Source organism: Oncorhynchus tshawytscha, linkage group LG05 (genome assembly GCF_018296145.1).
Source record: "Oncorhynchus tshawytscha isolate Ot180627B linkage group LG05, Otsh_v2.0, whole genome shotgun sequence".
NCBI classification, from domain to species: domain Eukaryota; kingdom Metazoa; phylum Chordata; class Actinopteri; order Salmoniformes; family Salmonidae; genus Oncorhynchus; species Oncorhynchus tshawytscha.
In genome coordinates, this window is record NC_056433.1 from 12,056,362 (window position 1) to 12,068,476 (window position 12,115).

A 12,115-nucleotide genomic window follows, 5' to 3' on the forward strand; every position below is an offset into this window, starting at 1 on the left:
GTGCGTCCGCGCCCCTATCACCGCTCCGGCTGAACCAGCCTCCCGGAGCGCCGGCCGCTAATTAAATAAGTGCATGCGCCGCGGCGTTCTCATCTGATTTACACGATGGAGATTAATCCTCGGATAAATATGTTTGACTGACACCGGGATATTTTGCTATTTCAATGGCTGACGCGCAGCTTTCTCTCTGTTCCATAGTCTGTTTCATACTCTGTCTCTCTGCTGCCTTTTTTGTTGTTGTTCACTGTCTTGAAAGCTGGTGTACTTTGCATCACCTTACTATAGAGATAGGGGGTGAGAGGGAGTTCATGTCTTATAGGGCTACACGTGAGTTCACATGGTCAGAAAAGAAAGTGGTAAGAAATGTGCAATGTGAGAGAACACAACCCACTGGGCACACACTGGTTCAATCAACGTTATTTCCACGTCGTTTCAATTAAATTATGTGGAACCAACGTGGAATAGACGTTGAATTGACGTCTGTGCCCATGGGTTTAGGCCACGGAAGCATCAATAGTAAAATAGCTCTTGAGCCAGGCATTTTTATTCTCAGAATCCGATGAACTAATCTGTCATTTGTGTTTACTGATATTTGATAGTTACTGTGAAAAGATTTTTCGATATTCACTGTAGGTCGTACAACGCAGACGGACTATGTCTACAGGTCAGTAGAGTGAAAACACAATTACCAAGATACAGCTTTAGCCTCCGAATAGGTTCAGCCTATGCAGGTAAAACCAATGGAGTATATCAGAGGTTACTATACCGAATCAAATTATATTTTACTGACTTTATTGTCCGAGTGGGAATATTTGTTGCAGTATTATGTAGGCCTACACGTTTTAAAATAGAATTATTTAAATATATATGGTATATATTTGTATGTCTTAAATGTTGGCCAGCTGTGCACAATCGTTTCTTTCTGATGTAGACTAAATAGAGCTATAGTAGGCCTAGTTGATTGTGTGGTGTATAGGAAGTAGAGTACATGATCAAATCGACTTGCTGTAGCCTAATTGAGTGCCAATATGGTTTATATAAATAGCTGGTCACCTGCATCCGCCCACAGAATATGGGTTGTACAATTATTTTGGACAATTTCAACTTGTCAACACATTTGACTAAAAGCTACTAAAATGATAACACTATTAAGGCTACAAGTCTCAAAATGCATTATAGATGTATCATATGATGTGTTTTTGCATAATGCATTATACCATGTGTGCCTAATGTAAAGTGTCACCAAAGTGTTTTGCTGATGTGAAAAATACCCGGGCTCCCGAGTGAAGCAGCGGTCTAAGGCACTGCATCGCAGTGCAGGGGGCGTCACTACAGTCCCTCGTTCGAATCCAGGCTGTTTCACACCCGGCCGTGATTCGGAGTCCCATAGGGCGTCGTCCAGGATTGGCCGGGGAAGAACGTCATTGTAAATCCGAATGTGTTCTTAATTGACTTGCCTGGTTCAATAAAGGTAAAACAATTGGCCTAGACCTGTTCCATAACAGACATGGCGTTTCCTCTATCGATATTTCGTCTGTCAAATGGGCTTGAAGACGTGGAGTATGGCCTATATTACATTTTTTATTTCTCCACTTAAACCGTTTAATCGGCAGCACATTTCTTATTTTATCGGAAGTTTACCTGCGTCATTTGGCTATTTCGTATGCAACGTGTGCACCTGGGATGATTTTCTATGCCTCAGTAGCCGCAGGTGGGTTTCGCATTAACAACTGGACACCCGTAACCAAAGCCATGAGATATGTCAATCCAGGATGAAGATAAAATAGAAAGATGTAGGCGGTCAGAATTAATTTGGGCCTCAAATGTGTGTGTGTGTGTGTGTGTGTGTGTGTGTGTGTGTGTGTGTGTGTGTGTGTGTGTGTGTGTGTGTGTGTGTGTGTGTGTGTGTGTGTGTGTGTGTGTGTGTGTGTGTGTGTGTGTGTGTGTGTGTGTGTGTGTGTGTGTTTGAGAGAGAGAGAGAGCATGAATGGATATGACAAAAAAATTATGTGTTCAGAATCATTTGCTGCTATTTTTTCTCAATTGCGACAATCTTGATTATAAGCAAAAATATACAACTCGACTTTCCTGTTATTCAATTTAAGTAATTTAGCAAACGCTTTTATCCAGAGCGACTTACAGTAAGTGCATTCATCTTGAGGTAGCTGTATGACAACCATAACAGTCATAGTCCATTATTGCTTGTTAACAGCAGAAGTCCGGAGCGGTAGCCTGTTTCAAGACCAAGACATCGATTGCATAGTACAATTTAAAAAACTATCACGTTTCGCAATAAATAAACACACTGATGCTTTGTGATCCAAATGAAAATAATCACTGCGGTGACGGTCAGGTTTTGTATTAAAAGCCGACATCGCAGATATAGAGTCCCAAATTAACGAAATAATATACATAAATCTGAATTTATTATCCAATAATATGATTACTGTAGGCTACACTGTAAAACTACAACAACATTGACATGTTGCCAATATAGGGAGCATGTAACAAAACGTCTTAAATGTGATTTTAGGTCTGAAACATAAATAGCCTATAGGCCTATTGAAATATAACTTTTGAACGAATAAGAAAAACGTTCATTTACACCCATATGATTTAATTCAAGTGAACTAATACTCTTAAGTGTGTGTAATAGGCTAAGTAATAACTTCAGATAAAACATGCAATCAAAGAAAACCAAATCCCCCAAAACACACAACAGAAAATGTTAGTGGTAGCCAAAGCAATTGTAAGAATATCGCGTCAGTAATGTCTTGGTTATTGGCGTGTAATTGATGGGCATAGCACAGCTTGATACAACAAAAAAACGCAATATGCGGGGAAATGAGAGAAATTGATTTATTCGAGTAATTATAACCAGATCTCGAACGAAGCAGGCAGTCCACAAAAAAAGACTGTAGGCCTGCCTATATGTGCATTGGTGCTGTTCAGAGCGGCTCATGGTTGATTTAGCTATTTAAACTGACTACGTGTAGCCTATCATTTCCCCCTGGACAGCCCATTAAGTTTAGCTGTGTGATGAGCGCATATGCTACAGCTATAGCAAGACAAAACAGTGACGTCCGTCCACAGTTTCCTCCAGGTTGAGCTCTCTCTGGGTCAGAAGTGAACGTTTCACACAAATCCTACTTTCACTACGGTCTCGTGTGTGTTTCTTTCAAGAATGCCCAATGAGAAAGTCGGCCTCGATGTCTTGCTACCCAATAAGAACGCCAGTGGAAGTGGGCTGGTCCTGAGCAGCTCGAGAGCGAGATTGAGATAGTTTGGAGACGAGGTCTGGACATGAATTCCACTCCTCTAGCGTCCCTAATTTAGAGAAGTGTATGCAGTGAGGGGTCTGTGCGCCTTTCCACGTGGAATTCCGATAGGAGCTGGGACTGAACTAACTGGCTCGAGTGGTGAACTCGGTTCAGGACAGGTGGAATCCCCTGCGGGCATAGCGAGCGTAGTGAAGGTTATGAGATCTTTACATGCTCTGAGGTAAGTAGAAAACATCGAAGAAATGTAGGCTATATATTTCCACATGCTATAGGCTTGGTCATTATAGTAGTATTCTCATTCGTTTGTTTATGGTTTATTATTATATATTTGTTTTCGATTATTGTTATTATTAGGCTATTATTATTACGATTGTTATTATTATTTGTTGTTATTATTATTAAAATATACATTGTAAAAAAGTAGGCTAATTGGTTCCGTTAAATAAAACGTTTTGTGGGAACCCGTTGCCTAGAAACATTCGAGTAACTCAACTCAAATTATGTCCGTGCTTAAAGTAATAAAGTGACATCAGCACCCATATGGTTATCTTTTTAAGTTGTAAATACTTAGCTGTTTTGTGTTTTATGATCTTTTTGACACTAAATTGAATTATGTATTCTGAACAATAACAATTGAAGTTACTTGAATATGAATATTTGTTGTAGTGAACAGAAAAATGTAGGATCCCTTTTACTTCAATTATTAACGTTCCTTCCAGTTTTTTGTTCTAGTGTAAGTAGTAAGTAGTTCTGATTAGTCATTTTCAGTGGTCGTGTCGTAAGGTTCAACATTGTTTTATGTATTTGACGATTTGTAATTTTAACCCACCTTAATTAAGCAGACATTGTTGAGCACGGTGCTCACTCCTCTATAAGTGGAGGTAGAACTGTAAACACGACAGAATGCTGCATTAGCCTCTGTCATTATGAGTGGTGCACAACCCGACCTTGTTGATGGTGGGAAAGGCTTGTCTCATTGTTGAACATCAATTTTCCTGACTGTTTGATATCCGTTCATCATGATCAATTACACTTCATAGCACAACAAACTGCTTACTACAATTTTAGAAATATACGTGTCTTTCTTCAAACATGCATAGAATATTGTGTAAAAGTATCATGAAGTCTAAAAACGTTGAATTACCCACAATCCTCTAAAAACAGAGCCACATGACACTATTACCTATTCATAACTTAATCCTTCGACATCAGCACAACATTTATAAATCAAGTGTCTGACTACTACTTTATTATGTTAAGTAAAGACGTAAAACATTATAGAATCAAGTAAGAACAACTATTTAATACATGTTAGATATACTTTAAAATATTAAGTCATCTAACTTGTAAAAACTCAATATTTTTAGATTAGCAGAACACAAATAAATAAAGTTATATTTACTCAATAATCACATTTTTGTTAACAGTACTCAAAACCTTATTCAGTGATACGAGATCTTATTGCCCTCTGAGTTAGTACCACTTTTATGATTTGAGTTCTACTGATCATTGGAGATGTTTGAGTAGCCACTACTCAATTTATGCAATGAGTTAGTCAATTACTTTTTACAGTGTATGAGCAAACAACCACATTAAAGCCATAATAAAGCCACATTGTCACATGCATAACGTATAATTAAATCCATATGTTAATTTGACTATGATAGCCTAAACGTTTTGGTTTGAAACTTAAGGTATGCGTTTTGGGTTGAAAAGCATTTTTACTTGTCGATTAACAAGATATTGGTAGGCCTATAATAATATTATGGCGTGTGTTATGCCCTTTGTTTTTCAGGGCATGGAGGAATGCCAGTCTTGGCAGTTTACACCGTGGACAGGCCTCTTCCCATTCTAAGTGAGAATTAATGGCGTGTGCGTTCAAGAAATTCTCCATTTACACAAGACTAACACGGGATATCAAATTATCCATTCGGCGCTTGTTTCGGTCAAGGAATTCGGGAATTTTCTGAGGTGCATTGGATTCAGTTTGTAACTGAGAAGTGTCGCATGTTTTAGTTGAAAAATAAAAGCCACAACCATGACAAATAAACAAAACGGAAATCTGTAATCGTTTTTTGATGGACCGATATGTGAGTAAAGGAATGATATAGCCTAACATTTAACAAAAGGAGGGAGAGAGAGAGAACACACAATGAAGGAGAAATCAAAAACTGCCGCAAGGACTAGACGAGAAAAGGAGAACAGCGAATTTTATGAACTGGCCAAAATGTTGCCTTTACCCTCGGCTATTACGTCGCAGCTGGACAAAGCGTCTATAATACGACTGACAACAAGTTATCTGAAGATGAGAATTGTCTTTCCTCAGGGTATGTATATTTTCAGATTCAACAATTCACACTTCTTTTATATTCAATTTGCCATTCATAGGCTAGGCTATTGGCCTATATGTATTTGTATTTATCTTTATAGCATATCTCTTGTCTGGATTCTTAGTTTTGTTTTTATTTATTCACCTGCATTGGCATACTGATTACGGTATTATAATTGTATAGCCTAATTTGTTTATTATGCATAGGCATATGAACGTTAACATAGCGTTATAGCCTGTTACATCTGATAATAACGTTCTGTAATGATAATACTATAAATCTATTTTGATGACACCTGGTAGCTGCTGCCTTAATTGACTGGTGCAGTCATTGCTGATGTTGTTATCTTATTAGCCTGTCCCATGTCTTTTGAGCTATAGTTATTGCTACAATACCGCTACAGAATAGGCTAGTGTGTAATTTCATACTTGCGTGCGTGTGCCGTGTACGTGTACGGGCGCGTGCGAATGATGATCGTGCATCCCTGTCTCGGCGCGCACACGTTTACGCCATTTTTGGGGTCAGAGAATCGAAAATCGTAGGTAAGGAAGGCCATTAGCCACAATCTTCCCCCGGTTTCAACAGGCTGCTTTGCTGCGTGACAGAGAACAAGCCGCACCAATTACATAAAACGCACTGCGTGCCACTGGCCGACCTCAGGCGCGAAACAGAGCCCTGGGATTGAGTGGGAGTAATTGATCCACTCAAGCCGCTTTTGCTTTTTCCGGATAAAGAATGGAATATATGAACTCCGGAAAATTGCTGAAGATATAGGGTGTGGTAACGAATAGCATATAGGCTACACATGTGGACCTATTGGCTATTTAGGCCTACACTGCAGGTTTGATCTTTACCATAAAGTTTCTCACTTTGGGGTTTAGGTAAAACCATGACAAATACAAGGAATTACAGTTTTTCAATAAGCAGGCCTATAGTTTAGGCCTATTGCGTCAGCCATATCATGATGTGACAGCTGTTATGACAGTGTTATGGCAGATCACCTAAACTGAATGGACACTTCACGTAGACAATCACAGGTGCATGTTGCAAGAAATCACAAGGTAGGCTGCTTAGACGTGATGATAAACAGTAGCAGATATGACTGATTACTTGAGAAAAAAAACTATGCCAGCAGTTTAAAACTAATTCAGGATCGGTGGGTCCCATGCGGGATGGTTGAGCTAACGCACGCTAATGCGATTAGCATGAGGTTGTAGGTAACAAGAACATTTCCCAGGACATAGACATATCTGATATTGGCAGAAAGCTAAATTCTTGTTAATCTAACTGCACTGTCCAATTTACAGTAGCTATTACAGTGAAATAATACCATGCTATTGTCTGAGGAGAGAGCACAGTTTTGAACATGAAAAGTTATTAATAAACAAATTATGCACATTTGGGCAGTCTTGATACAACCGTTTTAAAAGAAATGCAATGGTTCATTGGATCAGTCTAAAACTTTGCACATACCCTGCTGCCATCTAGTGTCCAAAATCTAAATTGCAACTGGGCTGGAATAATACATCATGACCTTTCTCTTACATTTCAAAGATGATGGTGCAGCAACAACAACAAAAAAACGTTTTTTTTTTCCTTTGTATTATCTTTTAACAGATCTAATGTGTTATATTCTCCTACATTAATGTAACATTTCCACAAACTTCAAAGTGTTTCCTTTCAAATGGTACCAATAATATGCATATCCTTGCTTCGGCGACTGATGTCATTTTCGAGGTTTTAACTTGTGAATAGCACTTTTTATAATGCTAGTACATTTTATGACATATAGCCTAGGCTACTGATACAAAAACCAACGCCCTAATTTGGAATGCTTGCTCTGGGCTATTGGAAACAATATGAAGGTTTGTGTTTGCATTAACCTATCAGCCATTATGTTTCATAAATCACCTGAATCTTTCTCATTATAAATAATCATTAATAGGTTTTATTTTGATTGTGCCCAAGTAGATCTAATTGTGCACATCATAATCAATTATTGTTCATATTGTCTATATCAGACACATACCATTGAAATGGACAAATTTAGCCTATAGCCTATTTGATCATCATTTGTTACTATATTTGGTGACCATTACGAAAATATATTTTTTCTGCGGTATGATTGAAGTTATCAATTGCTTGTAGCAAACGTAAGCAAACATATTTATCTATATGAAATGTAGATAAAATAACAGCAAGAAAATGTATTTCGCACTATGATTTACATCAATAGGCTATACGCATATTAAAAAGGCCTGTATTGAAATTGAAACGTTTTGATATTGACATTAGGCGTCCGTTTTTATTTTTTTTATTTCACCTTTATTTAAACAGGTAGGCCAGTTGAGAACAAGTTGTCATTTACAACTGCGAATTATGAAGAGAAAAAAATACAATATGCCTAAATAAAAAAGTCTAACAGTCTAAAACAAAATAAAGGAAAGAAAACCGTTGTCGGCTCAAACTAATAGTCGATGGTCAACAAAGGCAATGGCCTATTTGTGTATACCTACTTGCAGCCACTGTTGGGCTAATGTGTTAACCATTTGTAATGGGTTAGGCTATTGTAACTGGAAAAACCGTCCAAGTACAGCTTGTCTGAAACCTCGTAAGCATCTGAAAAATACCCTAGAGCAGAGACGAGAGATGTTAAGTTTCTCTGTCACATCGCCTATACGCTATTTGTTTGGGGCACTTGACGTCAGTTAGACAGTACTTCAAACGCCGGGTGCATCTATTCTTTGCCTATTATATTATAAGACACGTAGACCTGACGATTCACATTGAATCCGGCTTCGCTTCTTGAATACATCAGACAAATTAGTTTAAGCTGCACTCATTGTGACCTCTGCGGTAGGTGAGTTGAAGTGTGAGAAAAGCACAGCTCGAGCCATGATTGCAGCAGCTAGTTGAACATGGCGCGCGTCTCTCAGAAAAGACAGCCAGACAGGCCTAGACAACACCATGTAATATCTTATATAATCCTATATAGATTTATGTGAAAACATAAGCATACAATATTAATATTACATGTAAATGCTTTAACAGTTTCAAAAGTTGATAACATGGAAGTAATCACAATCGATTTACCATTGATGTATGTGTTTACCGTCATTGTGCATTTTCGAATATGTGTCCACGCAGCATGCCTACTTTCGATGGTTCAAGTATGGAAGTGAAATTAACAATAAATTACCAAAGTCTAAAAATAGAAGTTCTTGCAAAAAGTATTGTAATTGCGAAAATATCAAATACGTATTGTGTAATATATAAAAGAAATACATATAACAGGTTATACTCTCCTCGTCCATTAGGCTACTATGCATGTCTGCGCCAAGCTCAATGTAAACCAACGCTGCATGCTGTTGTCAGAGGATGAGGTTACTTTGCATGCTTGCAGAATGTAAAATCATTTCTCCACAGCAGCTGGTCTCATTTGACTACTAAACAAATAAGGAGATGAACCGTTCAAGAAGCTATTTCAAATGTTGACCAAATAATTTGTGTATTTTTTGTTGAGCTGTGTAAACGCAAATTAATCGTTTGGACAATATTGAAATGTGAAATGGTGATGGATTATTCGAGTTTTTACTCAGACCCTGATTGATTTTGTAGGCTATGATTAGCATTTTATTTCTATAGCCAAGAAGAGCCGCTTCGAGTTATGTTGGTTCCCTCGAGGCTGTCATGTTCAATGGATTTGCAGTTTTGATATTAGGCTATTTGCGCAATTTTGATCGATTTTTGCCGCATTTTCTTCATCGTACTTTTACACAAATAGCTATGTATTATTAATCATATGATTAATATATCAAGCATACTGCCACAATAAAAGTCATAATAAAGATGCATTGTCACATACGTTATGTGTATTATTGCACGACTATGGTTTACCGAGGGAAAAGTAGCCTAGCTGATAGGCTTTGTTGGCGGCAGGTAGCCATAGTGGTTAAGAGTGTTGGGCCAGTAACAGTAAAGTTCGTTGGTTTGAATCTCCGAGTGGACTAGGTGAAACATGCCGTTGAGTAAGACACTTAACCCTAATTGGTCCTGTAAATCGCTCTGGATAAGAGCTAAATGACTCAAATGTAAATGTTGGCGTTGTGCTTTGTTTCAGGTTTGGGTGAGGCTTGGGGTCACACGAGTCGAACGAGATCTTTGGACAATGTAGGACGTGAGCTGGGATCCCACCTTCTCCAGGTAATTTGGAAAGTTTAGCCTATTAATTTATTGGAAAAATCACTGCAAAATATAATTATTTAAACGGCCTACTGATAATGAAAAAATACTTCTTAAGATGTAGACATGTTACATTTGAGTTGATTTGACAGGTGGGACCCCACATACTGCAGGTAATTTAGAAAGCTTAGGCTACTAATATAATTTTATAAAATCATAGACAATTATGTACAATATTATATATTATACTAAAAATGAAAATAATAATTCTGAAGCTTTATAGGCCTACCTAGCGATCTTATGTTCCATTTCATATTTGAAATAACATGCGGTGAATGCTTTTGAATTAATACTGCAGTTGATCTGTGCATTAATTCATTCATTTTTTTCTCCAGACACTGGATGGCTTCATCTTTGTTGTGGCACCGGATGGAAAGATCATGTACATCTCCGAGACTGCATCAGTCCATTTGGGACTCTCTCAGGTCTGCACCTGGTCGTATTCATCATAACTTATTTAGTGTTTTTGTTTTTTCAAGTTTTAGGGAGTGGAGTCTTTTAGGCTAGTATTTTTGCCTATACCATTTGCATTAAGAGCGCGTGGTATGTTTAAAACGTTATTCGTGTTAGATATTATGGAATCATGTTTGAATTGTTTGCGTGATTAATAACATTTAATTACCGACGTGTAATTCTTAATTCTTAACAGGTAGAGCTGACCGGAAACAGTATTTACGAATATGTCCACCCCGCAGACCACGACGAAATGACTGCAGTCCTGACACCACATCAGCCGTACCACTCGCATTTCGTTCAAGGTAGGCTAGGCCTATATGAATACAGTAGGCCCAATTCGGAGAGAATGAAACCACATATCGAATTCATTTTTGTACGTTGGATAAATAGACTACTATATTTTCTGTCTTCTCTCCCAGAATACGAGATGGAGCGCTCTTTCTTCTTGAGGATGAAATGCGTGCTGGCGAAGAGGAACGCTGGCCTCACCAGCGGTGGATATAAGGTAGACAATTAATATATGGAAGTAGGCCTATATATTGTTGTCTGAAAAATTATATCGATGTTGCGTAAAAATGCTATTGATTTAATAGACAATTGACGCCAAATTGATTTGCGCGTTGTTACGCGTAACGCTAGGCCTACGGATAGGTTATGGAAATGTTTAAATATTTTCAGTACTAAAAGCATCGAACACACCGACAGTGATATTGCATTTTGGTACACCAGAACTATGTTCATCTCCAACGAAACGCGGCGTTTGCCTTGCAGCATTGCGTTGCAGAGGCAGTTGCAGTGCGTTGGGTATGGTGCATGCGTTGGATGTATCGAACGTCGAATGCGTAAAACTGTATGCTTAGACGGCTTGACAGATATGGTAGCAGAAGGTGAATGTTGAACTGTTGTTCTATTTCGCGCAAAACACTGTCGGTGTGTTCGAAGCGAAAGCATAAGCGCATGCAATTAAAAAGACAGCGGACCTTTTTTTCAACAACAATGTTATGAGTAGCAAGGGTTGTCTAATTTCCCCATCAACCACACCAGGTAATTCACTGCAGCGGTTACCTGAAGATCCGTCAGTACAGCCTGGACATGTCGCCTTTCGACGGCTGCTACCAGAACGTGGGCCTTGTGGCGGTGGGACACTCTTTGCCACCCAGCGCTGTGACGGAGATTAAGCTGCACAGCAACATGTTCATGTTCAGAGCCAGCCTCGACATGAAACTAATCTTCCTTGACTCGAGGTAGGCCTACAGCAAAACATACACAAAAAACATGGGATTAAGCCTATGATAGATATGGAGGAGAATCATTTAAAACATAGGCATATAGCAGGTGTTTTGATGAGCCAGCCATTGCATAAAAGGGCTCAAGTTTTTTTAAATTTAGTATTAGTTTTTTTCCCAGCTAGTTCTCTGACAGTTGTTAAATTAGTATTAAGTCCACAATTTAGTGGTATAAAAACAGTATCAAATTCACTAACATGAAATGTCACAATATATTACATTATGATTGGTTTTACAATGTCTTATTGAACCTAAAAACTGAAATGTTTTATTGTCTTAAAATGGAGTGCAGGACCACAACCAACTGTGGTCCAATTTAGCGAATGTTCTGTTCCTTAGCATGAAAACAAGTTTGAATCAAATAGACCTCTAAGCATATATTGATACATGGAGGGAGGACACTGTATATATTGATACAAGGAGGGAGAACAGTGTATATATTGATACATGGAGAGAGAACAGTGTATATATTGATGTGTGGATGGAGAACACTGTATATATTGATGTGTGGAGGGAGAAC

The 12,115-nt window shown here is 38.3% G+C and overlaps 1 protein-coding gene across 1 annotated transcript in view; it reads left to right on the top strand.

Moving 5' to 3' along the window:
* The first annotated feature begins 3,141 nt into the window (after positions 1 to 3,141).
* The window catches only part of LOC112234838 (single-minded homolog 1-A-like), an 18,189-nt gene continuing 9,215 nt past the window's right edge, over positions 3,142 to 12,115 (top strand). Inside the window, exons 1-7 of the mRNA XM_024403146.2 lie at positions 3,142 to 3,501; positions 5,077 to 5,608; positions 9,732 to 9,814; positions 10,189 to 10,278; positions 10,503 to 10,611; positions 10,729 to 10,814; positions 11,354 to 11,553. Coding sequence (XP_024258914.2) covers positions 5,434 to 5,608; positions 9,732 to 9,814; positions 10,189 to 10,278; positions 10,503 to 10,611; positions 10,729 to 10,814; positions 11,354 to 11,553 — 743 coding nt within the window. The 5' untranslated portion in view covers positions 3,142 to 3,501; positions 5,077 to 5,433. The remainder of the gene's footprint in view (positions 3,502 to 5,076; positions 5,609 to 9,731; positions 9,815 to 10,188; positions 10,279 to 10,502; positions 10,612 to 10,728; positions 10,815 to 11,353; positions 11,554 to 12,115) is intronic.